We start from the raw sequence: 22,183 nt of genomic DNA, 5'->3' as shown, positions 1-22,183 counted from the left end.
CTACCTGGGCCCCAGACTGACCCTTGACATGCTCACTGGCTGCAGCCCCCACTGTCCTCAGGGTAGGGAGCGGGTCTACTATGCATTGTTCCTGGCAGTTTGTGCCAGGCAGCAGGGGTGGCCCCAGATGACAGCCTCAGCCTGCAGCACTGGCTGTGGGTGACGAGCATCTGCTTGGGCTCCCACAGTGGGGCTGGGGCCATGTGAGGCAGGGCAGGGGACCCCAGGGCTCCCAGACTTGTTGCCAGCTCTGAGCCTATAAGTGGGACTCAGGTGACATCTTGAAACCACAACAGAGAAAACAAAGCATCTCATGATATCAGCAAACCCCAAGCCACATTTGTGGCCTTGCTCCCAAGGGCCTCACTCAGGTGGAGCAGCCAGGCTGAGTGGGGGTTTGATGGCCTAGGAAGGACTTGGCCCCTGCAAGCAAGCCAGCACGTAGGACAACAGACTGCCTCTATCCTGAGAGGCCACTGGGTGACAGGGTGAGGCCCAGGGTAGTCATCATTAGTGCTCAAATAGCCACCTTAGCACTGAGCTAGTGGCTTTCCTGCCTTTTGCTGGGGAATTTGCAAGGCCCAAGAGACAAGCCAAGCAGCTTGATGGGGAGGGGCGGGGCAGGGCCAGCCCAAGTCAGAGGGAGGCAATTGAGGCCGAGGATGAGAAAGGAGGAAGCTCAGGTACCGTTGAGGGCCCGGGCTGGGTCTGGGAACATGCCCTCCCTGCCTACCTGCTACCTGTCTTTGGGGTTCTACTCCTGAGACCAGGGTGACCTTAATCTGAGGATTCAGCCATTTCCACCCTGGGAAGCTGCAAGTTCCCAGATGGGGAGACCCTGAGGTCAGGTGTCCACGTACCCACTTTCAGCTCTAGACACACTTCTGACATACCCAGGGGTTCTGCCACCAATGCCGGAGGCTTGGTGGAGTTCTTACAGCCCGCCCAACATTGTTTTGGACCTCAGGGATCCCAAGACAGGGCAGAGACCTCCTCCCTACCAAAGGCTGGGCCTCAGAAGTTCAGGAGTTCCTCTTCCACCTGACACCAGCAGGTAGGGCCCTCACTGGCAACACTAGCTACTCTCTGGGCTCTGAACAGGAGATCCTGAGATCAGGAGGGCTGGGATGGGGCCCGTGTCCTCACAACACAGCTGTGCCCCATGGAAGGAAGGGCCTGCTGCTCCTAGGGCCACACTGGGCACCAGGATCGCCAGCATTGCCCAGAAATGACACACCAAGACCTGTGATAGGGTCAGGCATGGGGTCGGACTCTAGGCAGACCCTCTGGCCCGCCATGTACTCAGTGTGATAACAGTCATAAAAACCGTACTTATGTACAGGCTAGTAATAACATCCTCAGGCCTCAGTTTCTCCTGTCATATGGGAATGCTAAGTCCTTCTTCTCTGTTCTGTAAGATAAAATGCTGAGCCCTGTCTCTCTCTTCTGTAAAAGGGGATGCCGAGCCCTGTTTCTCCTTCCTATAAGATGGAGATGCTGAGTTCTCTTCTATGAAATGGGATGTTGAGTCTTGATTCTCTTTTCTGTAACATGGGATGCTGAGCCCTGTCTCTGTCTTCTATAAGATGGGATGCTGAGCCTTGATTCCCCCTTCTGTAATATGGGACGCTGAACCCTGTCTCTCTCTTCTTTAAGATGGGATGCTAAGCCTCAATCCTCCCCTTCTGTAAGGTGGGTTGCTGAGCCCTGTTAGCATCTGGTAGCATCTCTTGTACCTGGTAGCATCTCCCGTAAGATGGAGATGCTAAACTCCCTTCTGTAAGATGGAATGCTGAGCCTTGATTCTCCTTTCTGTAAGATGGGATGCTGAGCCCTGATCCTCCTTTCTGTAAGATGGGATGCTGAGCCCTGATCCTCCTTTCTGTAAGATGGGATGCTGAGCCCTGATCCTCCTTTCTGTAAGATGGAATGCTGAGCCCTGATCCTCCTTTCTGTAAGATGGGATGCTGAGCCCTGTTGGCATCTTCTATAAGATGGGATACTGAGCCCTGATCCTCCTTTCTGTAAGATTGGACGCTGAGCCCCGTCTCTCTCTTCTATAAGATGGGATGTTGAGCCTTGATCCTCCTTTCTGTAAGACGGGTTGCTGAGCTCTGTTTCTCTTTTCTGTATAATGGAGATTCTAAGCTCCTTTCTGCAAGATGGGATGCTGAGCCCTGTCTTTCTCTCCTGTAAGATGGGATACTGAGCCTTGATCCTCCTTTCTGTAAGACGGGTTGTTGAGCTCTGTTTCTCCCTTCTGTATGATGGAGATTCTAAGCTCTCTTCTCTAAGATGGGATGCTGAGCCCTGCCTTGCTCTGCCTTAAGGGAAGGAGTGAGGATGACATAGGATGGGAGTTGAGAAAGGTCAGGGAATCCTAAGCCAGCACCATGCCAGAGCCAGAGTCACAGCCGGCTGTGGCTGAGCCTCTCTTCAGAACACACTCAACATGGCATGAGTCATGGTGGTGAGCCTCCTGCAGACCACAGAGCTCTGTGAAGCTGAAGCATGGGGCACCTCCAGGCATGCTGGGTGAGGTGTGGGCAGGTGAAGGGAGGCAGGGCAGGGGAAAACCAAGGCCTGGGAGTCCCTGGGCCACTGTGACCAGGTGAGCGTAGGTGTGTGTGTTAGCAGCCTCTGCAGACGCAAGTGCTTTCAAACAGGTCTGTTGTGAGCAAGGAAGTATTATGTGCCTGAGTGTGTGCACGTCTGCAGGAGCAGGGCTGGGTGGGCCTATGAGCAGAGAGCTCCCCACACCTTCAGCCACAGCCTTACCTGGTGTAGACCATAGCCCAAGAAGGCTCAGCGATGCCCGCAGACCATGAGGACCCACTGCCTGGTGGCATCCCAGCCCACAGAGACTTATCCTGGAGCCACTGAGATGCCTGCTAGGATATGGTTAGGGCTCACGGGGGCCTTTGTCCAGTGGTCATCCGGGGTTGGGCTGGAAAGATCATCCTGACTTCAGGAGCCTGAGATGAGCCGAGATAACACAGGCCTGCCCAGACTGACTGACGGTGGACAGGGAGTTCAAGGCAAACTTGAAGGGCGGAGAGGCTCTGGCTTCTTGGGCCAAACACAGGGGTGGCTGGCCAGGGACTTATCAGCCAGCAAGGTAGGCAGAGGGGTCACCTGCCATGTCAGCAGCCCCTGAGGCCAGCAGGGGTGGGGTGGGGTGCAAGCAAGCAGACAGGCTGGTGTGGAGGAAGGGAAGCATCCTGAGAGGTGGGCTAGGGGAGCCCCTGGAGCCACACACAGCTCCTCACTGCCACGGGCTACCGCTCCCCTCACCCTGGCCCCACCCCTCCATGCTGCCCCCAGCAATACGAGCCAGCTGGTGAGGTCGGAGGGAGCCCCAGTGGCTTTGTGCAGGAGCCTCTGTGCCCTGCGAGGATCCTGCTGTTGCCGGGTTTCTGCAAGTCTCCCAGGGCCAGGGAGCAGCGGAGAAGCAGACAGTGGGGTGGCGGTTTCCCAGTCTGCTTCAGGAAGCCTCCTGGGCCATTCTCAGGGTCCTGGCCTGTGTCCTAAGACAGGAAAGGGGACCCACTCCCCCCCACCTGGAAGGGAGTGCAGGGCTCACTGTGTTCCTCCCCAGGGACCAGCTTTTTCACCTGAGGCTCAGCGACAGGGCCTGCTGGGGCTGGCGCAGATGATCACTCTCTCTCTGTCCGTCTCCCTCTCTCTCTTTTTGTATTTGTTAATTGCTTATTTACCAAGAGAAACCATTTCTTGGCCCATATAGTCATGTTTCACAGTTCAGGAACACAGGTCACTGACAAGCTTCTAGGTAATTCAACCCAAAGAAATTCTTTATATTCCAAAATCACTTTGCACTCCGAAAGATACCAGCCTTCCTCATCACCTCAAAATCTTTTATGGCATCATAGTATCTGTAGAAATCATGTGCCTTTTTTCTTGGTTCAGCCACATCAAACTTACAGAGAGCTGCAACTCCCAGGTATTCAACGAATGCTCCAACAACATGAAATTGCAGACGCTTGGCCAGGAGGCTACGCATCTGAGGTTTCATCACAAGACTGGAAGCCACGGTAGTTATTATCACGATGAGATATCCTTGGTATCAACCTCAATGCCAGTGTCCTTCCTGGCTGATGGGGAAATGGATGGCTGGATGATCTCTTGACCTGAGCTGGAAGCTGCCCACACCACCCCTGGAGCTAGGTCTGCCCAGGAGCCATCAGGGTCTGCATGCTCTGCTGGGTTCCCCCAGACCTTGGAAGCAGCCCCCAGGATGCCCAAGTGGCGCAGTTCTGCAAGCCTTGGTGGGCTCTGGCTCTGTCCTGCTGGGACCTGCTCTGCACCCTCAAGCCAGACACCGGCCCCACCCTGTGAGGCTCCCTGTGTCCCTCTGCTCTACTGCTGGGGTGACGTCAGCTGCTTCGGCTGTCATGACCACGCTGTTCTCCAGCAAACTGACACACCCTGGCCCTTCCCATGGTCTCCTATGCCCTCAGGGGACTGCCCTGCCCAGACCTGAGTCCCAAGGGGGTTCGCACAGCCCCTTCCCTGTCTGGGAGAGCACTGGTGCTGCCAGGAGGCTGGCCTCCCTCTTCCATTGCCCCCGAGCGAGCTCCCTGCTCCAGCAAGGCCCTCCATGCCAGCACCAGAGAGAGGAGATGGTTCCAGAATGGAGACACCCTGGTCCACAGGGGCTGTCAGATCTCCCCGAGAACATGCCAGGCAGATCTCCGGGCACTGGCCAGCAGTGGCATTTGCCATGACTTTTATTTTCACTGCAAGAGGTCCCAGGCCCTGCTGGGAGCTTTGACACAACTTGGTTCAGTTGAGTCATGAACCACCCCCTTCCCTGGGGGGAGGCAGGCAGGAGGGCCAGCTGAGAAACACCACTACAGGAGGGCTATGCATGCAAAACCCCCCTGGAGATGGCGGCCCGGTGGCCGGAACGAGGGCCCGCATACTGCTCTTGGCAAGGGCCTGGCCGAGGGCTGCTCTTGGGGCTCAGAGTGACGATGAGCCTGGCGGGTGCTGGCCCAGGGTTGCTGGGGGCGAGGCCCGGGTGAGGCACGTGCATATGATCTTATGCCAAACCCTTAGGCTCTCGTTCCCCTCACAGCTGGGGAAGAACTTGCCCAGGGCTGCCTGGGCCGGGGTCTGCACCCAGACCGCCCTGTGAAGTCTGGAGGCTGAGGTGGCTCCAGGTCCCAAATGGGTGGGGGCTCCACTAAGGAGACTGTGGGCGGGCCTGTGTCGATCCTGGGGCCTGGAATGGAAGGTGTGGCCTGGTGTGAAAGGCATGGCTGCAGGGGGACCAGACTTGAATGCCACTGTCAGTCCGTCTGGATGGGCCGTGCATTATCTTGGCTCATCTCAGGCTCCTGAAGTCAAGATGATCTTCCCAGCCCGACCCGATGACCACTTGACAAAGGCCCCCATGAGCCCTGACCAGACCCTAGCAGGGCGCTCAGTGGCTCCAGGATAAGTCTTGGTGGGCTGGGATGCCACCGGCTGTGGGTCCTGGTGGTCGGCGGACATTGCTGAGCCTTCCTGGGCTGTGCCTTATAACTGGTGAGGCTGTGGCTGAGATGCCAGGAGCCCCCAGCTCAGAAGCCCCACCCCGCCCTGCTCCTGCAGACACGCACTCACTCAAGCACGTCACACGCCCTCCGCTCCAAGGGACTCAGGCAAGTAAACCCCCAGCCTTCCCTGCTTTGTGATCTATGCCTTCTGGATCACCCACCACAGAGGATATGGGGTTCCCACACCTACACATGTATTTCCAAGCCAGGACTCAGTACCCCGCACCACCGCCTCCATCCAAGGAATGTCCCCAAGGCAGGAGGAGGGGAGACATGCCTGCCATCAGTGGCATTCTCTGTGGGGCATGGACTCTGGGGGCTCTAAGGGGCTTCTGTAGGGGGGGCATACCCCTGGAGAAGTTAGGGCAGCTTATGGAAGCCCCGGAGCTCCAGCCTCACCCGGCCAAGGGGACCCCACCTCTCACAGAGCAGGGCCCAGCCTCCCTCCATCCTCCCAACTCACAGAGGGTGGAGGAGCAGGGAATGAGAGCACTGAGCCAGTGGAGGACAGGGCTGGGGGGTCTGGGGGACCTGCCTTCCCAGCTTGGTGACTCAGGGCAGGCTCTGCACCATCTCTGAGTCATTCTGATGTCACCCTCACATCTCTCACTAATGCTGCCTTGCACGACCCACCCCACAGGAGGACTGAGTGAGCCACATGGCTGCTGCCTTCTACTTGGTGAAGAAGACACTGCATATGTCCCTGGTTCCAGGTCAGGCCTCCAAGTATACGTCCTCTGAGGGGCCTGCTGTCTGGGATTCAGTGGGGTAGGCACTGTCAGGTCTCATATAGGCCTGGGAGCGGAGGCCTTGACAGCCTCCACTATGGGCAGGAGAGAACCCAGGAGAGGTGTGGGCAGCTGCATCAGGCTGCGAGGGGCAGGCTAAGGGCAGGAAGTCTCAGCATGGGGCTTACCTGGAATTTCTTCTTGGCTACAAAGTACTGCATGCGTCGAATGACCTTAATGGTGGCCCGATGGTGTTCCCGCAGCCTGCAGTGGAGACAGGAGAGGAGATTGTGAGTGGCCACCCTGTGCTGGTCATCCCCTCACTGCCCCTGCACTGCCTGAGGAGCACACAGACTGGATCCTTCCAGAAACAAAGAAAGTGTTCAACTCCATGGGATGGAGATACTTAGGCCATGTCCTAGTGTGGGCTCGAGGGGAGGCTGGGGGCAAGAGGCTTTTCAAGATGAAATGTTTCACCTCACCTGTGAGTGGGAAGGGGACCCTTACCTTCAGTGTCATTCAGAAGGGGGTCAAGTAGGAGTCAGGGCCCTGAGTTGGCAATGGCTGTGCTGCTAACACATGGCAGCCATAGTAACTTCTTTCTATGCTTGGGCCTTCAGGATCCTTGTCAGCAAATGGGATAAGAGGGTACATGCTGGCGATGCCCACAGCCCCTTTCAGCTGCTGTGTCCTGTAGCCCCACAAACAGCAAGCGCTTGGGAAAGTAGGGGCTACAGGACAAATTAACAAGGGAAAGTTGCCACCAGAGCCACTCTGTTAAGGGGGCTGCATTGTTTTGCCTCCTAAAGTTTCTTCTAGAAATAAAGATCCTTTTAGAAACAGCATCACAAAAGGAAACAAAGGGGATGATGTGTCTGTGCATAGAGAAAAGACTGGAAGAAAACACAGTGCCATGGAGGCCGCAGGAGATTCCCTCCTGGCAGTGAAGCTAATGCCTGCCTGACTTTCCTGATGGAAACACCAGGGACTGCAAGACTAAGTGATGCCAACAGCAAGGAACAGCTGTGTGAGGCTTTGGAGACCAAGAAAGACGTAGAGGGTGAGGATCCCACATAGAAAGGAAATGAACTGAACTGAGCCTGCATCCGAGCGTTTCCTCCTCAGGGCACTTGTCAGTTTGGGGAGCATTGACACCCCACAGGGCGGGGGCCCAGTGGGCTGCTGATAAAAATGTGGAGTCCAGGGCCAAAGGACACCCAGGACATGAGGGAACAAGATTCTGGTCCTCTAGCCACCTTCACACGACTTCCTCTGGAAACACTTGTGAATTCCTAAGCCACACGGGTGGGTGAGATTCACAGAAACTGAGCAAAAAGCAGTTGCTGAAGGGGTAACAGCTAAGCAGAGTACTCAGTAGACTCATGGCACTGTGGAGAGAAGCTTTGGGGTTTAGAAGCTATCTAGAAGGCAGCCCTAGAAACTAAGCAATCCCAACATAGCATCACATTAACCCCACCTCTCTCAATCCCTTACTGGAGTAAGGTGCTTTGCACATGGCAGAAGAAAATAAAATTATCTGTAGGGAGATAATATCCTTGAGCGTCTACAATTTTATACACAAAAGACTAAAAGGCAAAGGAAAAGAGAGATCATACAGATCTAAAGGTGTGGTACTTTCAGCAGCCTTAAATACTGTAGCTCCTTTCATTAAGAGATGGAGTCTGTTTTCCTATTACTTGAATTTGGGGTCACCTTGTGACTTCATTGACAAAAGAGTGCTGGGTATAAGAAACTTACACGGTGTATAATTCATGTCCTTTTGGAATGTGGCCCTGCAAACAAGCTTGCTGGTTAGAGAGGCCACATGGAGAACAGAGATGCCCCAGCTAACAGCCAGCACCAACAGAACAACCTCCTAGCTGAGCCAAGTCCAACCTCCTAGCTAAGCAAAGAAAAAAAAATACACACACACATACACACACACACACACACAAACACACACATATAGATGGAGTTTTGCTCTATTGCCAGGCTGGAGTGCAGTGGCACAACCTCAGCTCACTGCAGCCTCCGCCTCCCGGGTTCAAGTGATTTTTCTGCCTCAGCCTCCTGAGTAGCAGGTGCGCACCACCATGCCCAGCTAATTTTTGTATTTTTAGTAGAGACAGGGTTTCATCATGTTGGCTAGGATGGTCTTGATCTCTTGACCTCATGATCTGTCCGCCTTGGCCTCCCAAAGTGCTGGGATTACAGGCATGAGCCACCGTGCCTGGCTCAAAGAAAATATTTGAAGCCACTAAATTTAGGTCTAGTTTGCTACGCAACAATAGGTAACTGATACAGAAATAAGGACTAAGAAATAGGTAATGTCATATCAATATCCTAAAACTTACAGCACTAATTTTGGGACAAGGAATTGGACAGAGGCTGGAAGAAGGGGCAGATCACAAGATGTCGGACTTTGAGCATGATGCCATATGTAATTTGGTGAGACTTTTAGGTATCGTGGGGAGGGGGGTGAGTGAATTTTGCGTAGGGGAGAATGTGAAAAGTTATGGCCAGAGGGCAGACTGTGATTAATTAAAGATGGGCGCAATCCATTGTGGTTCCTCCCATTGCAGGCTAGAGTCTATCTCCACTATGGTGGAAATGATCATGTCTTCTGAAGCTCAGCCTCAAGGACCTTGTGGTATCTACTCTTACCCTCTTAGAATTCTGTTGGCTCATGGACAAGTCTGAGCTAGCCTGCTGGAACAGGCATGTGAAGGAGAGCTGAGAGACCCTGGCTGACAGCCCAGTGGCTCCAGACATGTGAGGACAACGGAGACCACTCAGCCACCACCACATCACCACGCAAGTACTGCCATGTCGTCGAGTCCAAGTGAGACCACCCAACTGGGCAGCCCAGATTGCTGACCCATAGATTTGGGAGCTAACAGATGATTGTGCTTTGCTTCAGAATATTTAGATGAAGACTTCAAAATAACCATGATAAACAGGTTCAAGAAAATAGATGAAAAGATAGAAAATTTTACCAAATAAATAAAATTTATAGATACATGAAAAGGAAGTTCCAGAAAAGTAAGGACCATAATGGAAATGAAGAATGCAATAGGTGAGTTGGATAGCAGGGACGACAGAGTAGAAAAGAATAGCTGTGAACCCAAAGAAAATAGCCAGCTTGGAGCATGAAAAGAAAATAGACTTAAAGGAAGAGATGAAACAAATGAAAAAAAGAAACATAAGATGGTAGATTGCATGCATTATAAGTGGATTAATAGTCTAATTAAAAGATCAAGATTGTCATGATTAAAAACAACTATATAAATCCACTTTAAAATATAAAGATACAAAAACATGTTGGGAAAGCACAGAAAAAGATAGGTCATGGTGTAGCCAAATGAAAACTGGTAAAGGAAAACCAATAGCAGACTTTAAGTATTACTAAAGAAGAATATGTCATAATCATAAAAGTGTCAATTCAGCAGGACGAGATCAATTCTAAATTTGTATGCACCTAAAAACATAACCTTAAAATACATAAAGCAAACTGGCAGAACTAAAAGGTAAAAGAGAAAATGGTGGGAGATTTGAACGCACCTCGTCAGTAACTGATAGAAAAGCAGTCAAAGCTTTGTCAAGTCAGAGACAAATTTGAACAGCCTGATTAGCAACTTGACATATACAGAACACTGCTCCCTACAACTGGAGCCTACATAAGCTTCCCTAGTGCACCCAGAACATGTACCAAAAGAGACCATATGCAAGACTTCAGAAGCAAGTTCCAACAAATTTCAAAGAAAGCAAATCATGTTTATTATGCTCTCTGACTACAGTACAATTAAATTAGAAATCCATAAAAAGAGATAACTAGGGAATCTCCATATATTTTGGATATTAAACAATCTAAATAACCCAGGGGTCAAAGAAAAATATATAATGAGACTCAAACAACAGTTTAAATTAAATAGTAATAAAAATGTAATGTATTAAAATTCATAGCTAAATAGGTACTGAAAGTACAGTGAAATAAGCACAGACAGTGAACCTTGTGGCTTTAAATGCATATCTCAGAGCAGAGGAAAGGCTGAAATCCATCTCAAGCAGTTAAAAAAATGGCAAATTACACCCAAAGATAGTAGGAGGGAAGAGATAAAGTTAAGAGCACAGTCAATGAGATAAAAAATGAACATTATTTAAGGAAAATCAACAAAGCCAAAATTTCGTTCTCAGAAGAGACTAATAAAACAGACACACTTTTGGGAAGATTGATCAGGTGGGGGAGGGGACACAAATGACCACCGTCAGGAGTTAAACATGGAACGTCACTACAGACCTAGAGGTGCAGAAACATTTATTCAGAGGACATTACAAACAAAAATACTTTTGATGATTTAGATAAAATATACAAATTCTTTAAAAACACGGTATGTAAAAGTAGACACAAAAACAAAAATAATACAAATTGCCCGATATTAATTAAATAAGTTAAATTTGGAATTTTAATGATCTTCTGGCAAAGAAAACTCTGTATCTAGATGACATCCCCAGTAAATTCTTCCAAATATTTAAGGAAAAAATAATGTCAATTTTATACAAGTATTTTCATAAGGCAGCATAACCTTGATATCAAAATCTGACAAGGATATTTCAAGAAAGAAAAAAATCACAGGTTAATCTCTCTCGTGAACATACGTGCAAATATCCTAATCACCACCAGCAAGCTGCATGTAGCACTGTGCCCAAACACATGCTCGAATGTGGTTTAATCCACTTGCACATGCTCAGTTTACCCTCTAAGGACCAAGCAACATAACTCTTCACATTAACAGAATAAGTAAGAAAAAATAGAATCAACACAACAGATTGTAGAAAAGCATTTGATAAAACCCGAGACCTGTTCATAATTAAAAACACAACTCTTAGCAAACTAGGAATAGAAACTCCGTTACCTAAAAAAAAGACAAAAACTAAAACAAAAAAACCCAAACCCTAAGCAGACATCATACTTAATAGTGAAATGTGATACACTTTCCTCCTGAGACAGGAAGCAAGGCAAGGATGTTATGGTTTCTATTTCACATTGTCCAGAAAGTCCCAGCTGGTATGTTAAAAAGGTAGGAAAAGGGAGATAAAAGCTACAAGAATTGGACAGGAAAAAATAAAACATTTGTTATTTGCAAATGACATAACCATATATGTAAAAAAAAATCCCTAAGAATCCTCAGATAAACTGTTGGAATTAATACATGAATTTAGCAAGAACGCTGGTTTTAAGGATGATATATAATAATTATATTTCTAGGCCTGGCAGAGTGGCTCACATCTGCAATCCCAGTGCTTTGGGAGGGTAGGGTGGGAGGATCACTTGAGCCCAGGAGTTTGAGATCAGCCTGGGCAACATAGTGAGACCCCATCTGTACAAAAAATAAATTTAAAAAATAGCCAGGCTTGGTGGTGTGTACCTGTGGTTCTAGCTACTCAGGAGGCTGAGATGGGTGGACTGCTTGAGCCCAGGAGCTCAAGGCTGCTGTAAGCTATGAGCCTGGAATGCAGAGACCCTGTCTTTAAAATATGTATATGTATATTTCTATATGCTAGTAACAATTAGAAAATAAAATATATCAATTACAATAGCATCAATAACCATAAACTTGACCATAAGAATAAATCTTTCAAAAAAGTTTTTGTTTCTTCTTTACTGTCTTCCTTTCACAATCTTTCTTTCTTTCTTTCTTTCTTATTTTTTTTTTTTCTTGTAAGATGGGGTCTTGTTATTTTGCCCAGGCTGGTTTCAAACTCCTGGGCTCAAGTGATCCTCTCACCTCAGCCTCCCAAGTAGTTGGTATTACAGGTGTAAGCCATCGTACCCAGCTCTAAAATAAATCTGTTTAAAGATGTGTAAGACTACTACACAGAAAAGCACTGAGCATTGGAGAGACAGATAAAGAAGACCTAACTTGACTTGGGGATATAGTATGTTCATGTATAAGAAGACTCAATATTTATAAGATGTTAATTTTCTGCAAATTGAGGTGTGGATTAAATATGATTCCAATCAATATCACAGTGCTTTTTGTTTGTTTGTTTGTGTATTTATTTATTTATTGGAAATTGACAAGCTGATTCTAAAATACTCCTAACAATGTAAAGGGCCACGAATAGCCAAGATGATCTCGAAGAACAACAAAGTCAGAGGTCTGACACTCCCAGGGTTTCATGAGGCCACAGGGCTTGATTAAGAGCGTGTGGGCAGACAGATCAACAGTAGGGGTCTGACGGAATAGGGCAGTGGTTCCCCAACCTTTTTGGCACCAGGGACCAGTTTCGTGGACGACAATTTTTCCATGGACGGGGGTGGGGTGGGGAGAGATGGTTTCAGGATGAAACTGTTTCAGTTCAGATCAGCAGGCATTAGATTCTCATAAGGAGCACACAGCCTAGATCCCTCACATGTGCAGTTCACAATAGGGTTCGCCCTCCTGTGAGAATCTAATGCCGCCACTGATCTGACAGGAGGCGGATCTCAGGTGATCATGTTCACTCACCAACCGCTCACCTCCTGCTGCACAGCCCTGTTCCTTACAGTCTATGGACGGGTACTGGTCTGTGGCCTGGGGACCCCTGGAATAAGACATTAGACACACAAACACTCCTGTGGCCACTGGTTCATAGAAAAGATGCCTTTGCCATTGAGCTGGCAGAAGGATATGCTTTTCAATAAATGGTGCTGGAACAATTTGGATACACATGTGAAAATATATAAACCATGATCCTTACCACACACCAGTCACAAAGTTAACCCAGGTAGAGTCACAGGCCTAACTATGAGGCAATCGGGCCTGTCGAAGAGGGATAATATTTTCACGACCTGGGAGGGGCAAAGATGTCTTTAATGGAACGCAAACAGTATGAACTGTAACAGAAAACTATTTGACAAATTGGAGGCCCCAAGATCTCCGTGATGGTCTCATGAAGGCCCCCCTCCCAGGCCTGACACTCAAGAGGAACTGTTACCCTGGCCTCACGTCCTGGCCTCTTTCCATCACCCCAAACAGCCTGAGAGCAGGCAGGGAACGAGGAATCATAGGTGCCTGACTGTGTAGGGTCCCCCACTGGCTGTGACTTAGGGCCTTGGGAGCCTGTGGCCATGACTGCCAAGGTCTGGATGCGGCCCCACATCCAGTGAGAACACTCGGGGCTTCTCAGATGCTGTTCTGCACAGAGGGCCGTGCCCCGCGGCTGCTTCACAGGCCGCTAGAAGCTGCTGCAGGCCTCCCCTCCTGCCAGCTCCCTAGAACACAGCCGGAGTCTTCACAGGCAAACAGCCCGGCCGGGACTGCAAGCAGGTCAGGGCTGAGGGTGCCAGGCCAGGCCCCCAGCTCTGTCCAGGCCACGGTGTGGGTCAGCCACTGCTCTGGTGACAGCGCTGGCTACCTGGCTTTCCTGCTGAACACAGTCGACCCTGTGGTCTCAGAGAGAAGGGCCCGGCTTGCTCCTTTGCAGGGGGTGGTCTCTCTCTCTCTGTATTGGGTAAGGCCTGGGATGGGGCCAAGTGGCCTTTCCTGGTAGTGATACGGAAGAGGGGCCGGGAAGTGCTGGGAGGAGAAGCGCGGGTCCCTGGCCAGGGTTCCACCCTCTGGCCTGTGTGCATGGACCCAGGTGAGGACAGACATTTTGGTTTTTCTGCCCAAATGCTGCATTTCCCAAGAACACCCTGGCCTGCCACACTCCCATCCTGCACCTATAAACATCTCGGGACCCTAGCGGGCAGACACACAAGCAGCTGGACATCGAGAGGAACACATCGGCAGAAGAAGACACAAGCGGCTGGACATTGAGGGTAGGTCGAGAGGAACACACCAGCGTAGGAGCGCACCGACAGGCACCAACAGGCCGGCAGGCCATTGACCGGAGGAACGATGCAGGGTTTGGCTGGGGTGGACGCAGGAGAGCCCAGGCTGCTGAGCGGCCTGACGCCAGGGGAAAACCACCCTCCAACTCCATCTCCCTTCTGGCTCCCCCATCTGCTGAGAGCTACTTCCACTCAATAAAACCTTGCACTCATTCTCCAAGCCCACGTGTGATCTGATTCTTCCAGTCCACCAAGGCAAGAACCCCGGGATACAGAAAGACCTCTGTCCTTCCCGTAAGGCAGGGGGTCTAACTGAGCTGAATAACGCAAGCTGTCTATGGACGGCTAAACTAAAGAGCACCCTGTAACACACACCCATGGGGCTTCAGCTGTAAACATTCACCCCTAGACGCTGCCGTGGGGTCGGAGCCCCACAACCTGTCCGACTGTATGCTCCCCTAGAGCTTTGAGTAGCGGGGCACTGAAGAAGCGAGCCACCCCCGTCACATGTCCTGCGAGGGGTACAAGGAAACCTTTCCCATTTCAGTAGCTCTGACACAGGAGCGAGCTAGTAAGAGACAGGGGGCAGGATGGAGACTTTGGGCTCACTGGGCCCTGAAGGAAGTGACCCCTGGACCCTGGTTGCAGGAAGGGACTGAGGGCCCGGGGCTGGCACCCTCCTGCCTGGGCTGGGCCACCCTCCAGGCCTGTGGCTTCCTCACCTAGTGAAGGGAGGATGGACCCTCTCCCTGCCCGCACCACCCGGCTTGGGAGAGGAGGAAGGGATGTGCTGCCCAGCGGGGGCTTGGCCGTGGGTCAGTTGCTGAGAAAAGACCCACTTCATTCATCTCCTCACTTGTTCATGCACCCACTGACCTGTATCTCACCTGTTCATTCATTAATGAACAAGTTATTGTTAATAATTTGTAGATTAATGAGATGAGCTCCCCACCCCCCATCTGCTGGTTCATTTGTTAATGTGCTGCTTAAATTACCCATTAGCTCCTCCACGCCTGCCTGCCTGCCTGCCCCGTCCACGTACATGAAGTGCCGCTGGGCACACAGCCCAGGCTGAGTGGTCTCAGGGGCTGAGCCCACTGAAGGACCCGTTGTTTCTGGATAGGTCAAATTCAAAGCCAGGAGCCCCCAGTGCTGCCCAGGCTGGGCTGGCTGGGGTGGGGGCTGCTGGGCTGCCCAAGGGGCCAGCACCACATTCAACACACGTCACTGGGGGCCATCGAAGGACACTGTGGGAAAGCAGAGGCAGGAAGTTTCCCGGACTGGGCTGCCCATGGCGGGCCGACCTTCCCACCTGTGGAACAGATTCCCAGCAGCTCAGGGGCCTGGCCTCCATCCAGGCAGATCCTGAGGCCCAGGGTAGGGGCTGGCATGTGGGAGGGCTGGAGGTGACTCCAGGGGGTCCTGGGGCTTGGGTCCAGTATAGCTCAGGGTGGGGCTGGGCCTGGGCCTGGAGATGCCCAGCGTGGAGGAGGGGCTGGCCTCACCTGTGTCCCTGAGCCTTCAGCCCCTCCCGGGACCTCTGTCCCCCTCTCCCCCAGCCAGACAGTTAAGTCAGATGCAAGCCCCTTGTACCCACCCTGCCTGGGCAAGCTCTTGGTCCCATATGGAGCATCCTCTAACTCTGGAATAAGGAAGAATTTATCAGCTTTGCCTGGGAGTGGAGATGGAAAGAAAATAAGGAAGTAAGAGCTCTCTCCCTTCCTTCCCACAGGCTGGGGTGCCGCTCTTTGCAACTCCCTCCTGCGCGGTGAGGTCCCACATCCGTGTGTCCTAGGAGACACAGGGCTATCTTCAAAGGCCCGAGCTTGGGGGGTCCTCTAAGTCGCCACAGCACCTTGGGGGAAAGAACATCCCCTGGGGACCCCTGCCCTCTGCACACACGCAGGCTTGTGAGATGAAGAGAGGCAGATGCGTGGGGTCTTGGCAGAGGAAACCCAAGGTGCTGGAGGACCCAGGAGACATGAAGAGGGAAACTGAAGTCACTCTACGTCACATCCCCCTAGCAGCCACCTCGTAGACATGAGGGCCTTGCAGACCTTCCAGACTCTTCCTTGAGCACTTATGTCAGCAGATACAAGCACATCATGTGTGTGGTTTCCTGCACCTCCCAGTGTGTTGTTTTGCTTCTTTTTATTTTGAAACAATTATAGATTCCTAGGAAGTTGGAAAAAAAAAAAGTACCAAGAGGTCCTGTATGCCCTCTACCTGAGTTCACGACGGTCACACCTTGCATAGCTGGAGTACCAGATCAACGCCAGGAGGTTGACATTGGTACAGTGTGTGTGGCTCTGCCTTGTGTTCGCACGTACAGATTTGCGTGATCACCACAGCAACGAGGAATGGAAGTCCTCCCCACCAGAAAGACCCCCTCTGCTGCTCCTGTGCAGTCACTCCCACCCTCACCATTCCTAACCCCAGGAACCACCATCTGATATCCATCCCTACAGCCTGGACTTTGAGAATGTTATCTACACAGAATCACACCGCATGCGACCTTTCGGGGGAGGCTTTTTCTCCTCAGCACAATTCCCGTCCAAGATCCGCTCAGGTTGTACCAATAGTGGGTTCCTTTCTACTGCTGGGTAGTGTTTCAAGGTATGGATGCACCACTGTTTGCCTGTTCCCCTGTTGAATGATACTTAGATTGTTGTCAGCTTTCAGCTAATTAGGAATAAAGCTTCTATAAATTTTCATTTAGTTTTGTGTATGAATATGAGTCTTCCTTTCTTTGGGATAAATGCCCAGGAGGAGTTCAGTTGCTGGGATGTGTGGTAGTCGCATGCTGACTTCTATAAGAAACGACCACATTATTTTCCCTGAGTGGCTGCATCATTTTACATTCCCAGTAGCAACAGATGGGCAATCCCGTTTCTCCACATCCTCGCCAACATTTGGTGTCATCATTATTTTTCAATTTAGCCATTCTGATAGGTGTGTAGTGACCGCTCACTGTGGTTTTAATCTGCATTTCCATCTTTGCTAACGAAGTTGATCATCTTTTGGTGTACTTCTTCCCTATCATCTATTTTCTTCAGTGAAATGTCTCTTCATGTCTTTTGCCCATTTTCTAGTTGGACAGGCTGAGTTTTTTACTGTTGAGTTTTGATAGTGCTTCATGTTCTAGATGCCAGTTGTCAAATATGTGGCTTGCACATATTTTCTCCAAGTCTATAGTTTGCATTTTTATCCCCTTCACTGGGGCTTTCACAAAACAAGTGTTTTAAGTTTTAATGGGGTCCATTTCATCAATTTTCCTTAAACAGATCATGCTTTTAGCATCCAGTGTGAGAACTCTTTGCCCGTCCTAAATCCTACTTTCTCCTCCATGTTTTTCTAAAGGTTTCAGAGTTGTACACTTCATATTTAAGTCCAAGGTGGCTATTGAGTTAATTTTTATATAAAGTGTGAGACTTAGGTCAGGGTTTTAATTTATTTATGTGGCCTATGAATGACCAACTGCTCCTGTACCATGTGTTGAAAGAGGAGTATTCCTCCACTGAATTTTGCATCTTTATCTTTAAATTAGTCAGGCATATTTGTGTGTGTCTATTTCTGGGTTCCTCGTTCTGTTCTGTTGAGCTACATGCTTATTCCTCCACCAATATCAAATCGTATTGATTCCTTACTGTATAGTAGGCCTTAAAATTGGTAGAGTGATTTCTCCCACTTAATTCTTTTTCAAAATTGTTTTAATCTACAGCATGAGCCTTTCCATATAGATTTTAGAACAAGTTTGTCCATGTCCATAAGAAACCTTGCTAGGATTCTTGTTAGGAATTATGCTATATTTATAGGTAATTCTAAGGAGAATTGAAATGTTTACTATTTTGAGTTTTCCAGTTCATGAACATGGAATGTCTCTCCATTGATTTAGGTCTTGATTTCTTTCATTGGCATATTGTAATTTTTAGTATATATGTCTTTACATGTTTTGTTAAATTTATACCTAAGTATTTTAATTTCTTTAGTGCAATTGTAAATGGTATTATGTTTCTAATTTTGGTTTTCACAGGTTCATTGTTAGTGTATAGAAATGCAAGTGATTTTTGTGTGCTGAACTCCTAAGTTCCAGATATTTTTATTGTAGATTCCTTGGGATTTTCTATATAGACAATTCTACCTTCACAAATAGAAACAGTTTTAGATCCTCTTTTCTAATCTACATGTCCCATTTCTTTGTCTTATCTTATTGCAGTGGCTGGAACTTCCAGTACTATGTTGAATAGAAGTGGTGAGAACAGACAACCTTGCCTTCTTTTTTATTTTAGGGGGAAAGTATTCTGTTTTTTACCATTAAGTGTGATGTTGTGATGTTAGCTGTGGGTTTTTTTTTTTTTTTTTTTAAGATGCTCTTGATCAAGTTGGGAAAGTTCTATAATAGATCACATTAATTAAGTTTTGAATGTTAACTAGCCTTGCATTACCTAGAATAAATCTCTCCTGGTTGTGATATATAATTTTCTTATACAATGTCATATAATTAGTTTTTAAAAACAATGTAGAAAGCTCCCAAGGACTCGTTATTCAAAATAAATGCTAGACGGCCAGGTGTGGTGGCTCACACCTGTAATTCCAGCACTTTGGGAGGCCAAGGTGGGCAGATTGCTTTGAGCTCAGGAGTTCAAGACCAGCCTGGGCAACATGGCAAAACCGTGTCTCTACAAAAACAAACAAAACACAAAACAAATGCTAGACCTTGACAGCCCCACCCCAACTGTATCCTTGTCTCCCCTATCCTGGGTAACCATCAACCTGAATCCTGTGTTCCTCTGTCCCCTGCTTTCTTTTTTAATATAATATTATTGAATCTATATGTGTCCCAAAAGTCATGTTTTTTTTTTTTAATTTTAGTAATTTAAACTTGATAAGAATGCAGTGGGCTTTTCCTTGGTATTATATTGCCAAGCCTTCCCACATGGTTGTCTGTCACTCTGGCTTGTTTGTTTTAATTGGTTTAAAATTCTCTTTTGTATGGGCATTCCATGTTTACTTACTCTCCCTCCTGCTGGGAGGCAAGTGGCTGGTTGCACGTGGAGCTTGTGAACAGCGTTGCAACACACACTCCTGTTCATTCTCACTCGTCCACACACCAGAGTTCCCTTTTGGTGTATGCCCAGACATGGGACTGCTGGGTCAACAGGTATGTGAATTCACCACCTTGGAGGTGATGCCACCCTTTTAAAGTGGTAGTCCCACTGTAGGCTCCCATCAGCAATGTAGGAGAGACCCAGGGCCCTACATCCCTGCCACCACTCCCAGTGGTCAGACTGTGGTTTATGCCAATGGAGTGATGTAAATGGTTTCTGTAAATGGTGCCTTCACATACTCACTGGCCACATGTGTTCCTCGACCGTGAAAGGCAGAACATGTCTTTGTCTTTGGCCCATTTTTCTGTCCGATAATTTGTATCTTTATTGATTCATTATTTTAGTTTCTATTATTGATTTTATTGGTTATACACACACATATATAAATTATACATGTTATGTATTAGTTATACATACACAAATTCTTTGTCAATTCATTGTATTGTGAATATCCATTTCTTTGGTAGGCAGAATAAGGGCTCCCCCAAAGATGTCCTAGAACCTATGAATATGTTATGTTATATAGCAAAAGGGACTTTGTATCTGTAATTAAGGTCATGAACACTGAGATGGGGAAATTATATTGAATTGACCAGGTGGGTCCAATTAATCACAAGTCTTTAAAAGCAGAGGCCCTGGCCAGGCACAGTGGCTCATGCCTATAATCCCAGTGCTTTGGGAGGCCAAGGGTGAGGTGGGGGGCTCACTTAAGGCCAGGAGTTCAAGACCAGTTTAGGCAACATAGAGAGACTCCACCTCTACAAAAAATTAAACAAAATTAGCCAGGCACAGTGGCGCGTGCGTGTAGTCCCAGCTACTCAGGAAGCTGAGGTGGAAGAATCGTTTGAGCAAGGGAGTTCAAGGTTACAGTCAACTGTGATTGCGCCACTGCACTCCAACCTGGGTCGCAGAGCAAAACCCTATAACAACAACAACAACAACAACAACAGTGGAGACTCTTTCCTGGCTGTGGTCAGAGAGAGCTGTGATTACGAAAAAAATGTCAGAGAGGAGCAACATGATGGTTCTGAAGATAGAGGAAGGGGCTAAAGGCCGAGGAATGCAGACAACCCCTAGAAGCTGAAAAAGGCAAGGACACAGATCCTCCCCTAGAACCTCTAGCCCTAATGACGCCTTCCAGCCCCATTAGACCTGGGGTTGGACCTCTGACCGACAGAAGTGAAAGATAATAAACGTCTGTTATTCTGATGTGTGTTGGTGGTCACCTGTTAAAACAGTGCCGGGAAACTAGTACAATCCCCAGTCTGCAACTTGTCACGTTCTTTAAGGTATCTTTGGATGATGAGGGATTCTTATTTTGTAAAATCAAATTGACCAATATTTTTCTTTCATAGTCAATGCTTTTGTATCTTGTAAAATAAATATTTCCCTATGCCAAGTTACAAAAGATACTAATAAACATATATTATCCAGTAAGAGTTTTAAGGTTTGCTTTTAACGTTTAATTCCTAGATCCACCTGGAGTCAGTTTTTATAGATTGCATGAGGTGGGGGCCCAACTCTATCTTTTTTCCTTCTGGATGATGATTGATTCCAGCAACCTGCAACATCTCCTTGGTCACATGCCAATGTCCCACACTTGTATGGATCTCTTCAGGGCTCTCTGTCTTGTCCACTGGGCTAATTGTCTACCCTTGTGCCTACACTTCAACATCTTAGTTACTATAGCCTCTTCCACATCCTGATATCTGGAAGGCAGGGCCCTTCCTTGATCTTCTCGGCAAGGTCTTGGTTATTTTTATTCAGTTCTTTATTCAGCCATAGAAATTTTAGACTCATCATGTTAAGTTCCCTGAAAAACCCACTGGAGGATGCCTGGGCTGCAGGTGAGAGGCTGGGGTGGTGAGAAAGCCCAGCAGAGGCTCTTTCTGGCACCACTGCCTGTGCCCACTGCATGTGAACACACAGACATGCAATGGGCACACCCCTCCAGGGCCCTCCTCTAGACACATGGCATGGCCAGCCTGACTCTGGCAGTCCACATCCTTGCCAACACTTGTTATTGTCTTTTTTGTTTTAGTCATCCTACTGGGTGTAAACCTCACTGTGGTTTTGATCTGCATCTCTTTAATGACTGCTGAGGCTGAGCGTGTGTTCATGTGCATGTGTTCCTGTGCTCATTTGCCATTTGTATATGTTCTTTGGAGAAATGTCTGTTCAAGTCCTTTGCCCATTTTTTAATTGGGTCAATGCATTATTGAGTTATAAGACCTCTTTGTATATTCTGGATACACATCCCTTATCAGATATACCATTTGGAAAAAAAAAAGAAAAAAAAAAAACAGCCACAGATGTCTCAGTTCCTTGTGTTGTAATGGACTGAGCCTCAGATAGAGGGAAGCTGGGAAGTTTCTCAAATGTGTGTGTCCCCGGCCAAAGGAATACACCAGTGGATGAAAGAAGAACTAGAGTAAGGCCCAGGGGCAGGATTTGCAGCAGTCACAAATACCATCCCCATGGGGCCTGGTATGGCTTTGTACCTGGGATGCAAGGGACATTTTGAGGGTGATGAAAACGTTCTAAAGTTAGAGAGTAGTGATGTTGCATGACTCTGAATATACCAAAAGCCACTGAGGCGTATACTTCAAAAGGTGCATCTGACTGTCCCAGATCACTCCCCAGGTGGCAGGTACTTTGCTCGGGAGAGAGGCAGGCTCCAGAGGGAGGGGACACAGAGCAGGTAGGGAGGCTTTGAGACATCCCCAGCTTTCCTGGCTCTGCCCAGGACACATGCCTTTTCTGGGAGGGAGCCCTCTTTCAGGGGGCTCAGGGACCCAGGCAGAAACCCTCAGGACAGCAGCTGAAGCTGGCCTCCCTCCTTCCCTGGGCAGACATGGAGGCCTCTGAACTCCCTATTCTGGCTCCAGCCTCACCCCTTCCAACCCGTCCCCCTGAGGGGCGGCAGGAGGGGCTTTCCGAGGGACAGACTGAAGATCTCGTGACTCCCCC

At 48.8% G+C, this 22,183-nt stretch overlaps 1 protein-coding gene across 1 annotated transcript in view; it reads right to left on the bottom strand.

The window, feature by feature from the left end:
* KCNQ1 (potassium voltage-gated channel subfamily Q member 1) overlaps nucleotides 1-22,183 on the bottom strand; it is a 407,444-nt gene that overhangs the window by 75,000 nt on the left and 310,261 nt on the right. The window contains exon 12 of the mRNA XM_024255585.2: nucleotides 6,478-6,553. Coding sequence (XP_024111353.1) covers nucleotides 6,478-6,553 — 76 coding nt within the window. The remainder of the gene's footprint in view (nucleotides 1-6,477; nucleotides 6,554-22,183) is intronic.

The sequence above is a fragment of the Pongo abelii genome, chromosome 9 (assembly GCF_028885655.2).
Source record: "Pongo abelii isolate AG06213 chromosome 9, NHGRI_mPonAbe1-v2.0_pri, whole genome shotgun sequence".
NCBI lineage: Eukaryota > Metazoa > Chordata > Mammalia > Primates > Hominidae > Pongo > Pongo abelii.
This window is presented reverse-complemented; position numbering and strand designations above follow the sequence as displayed.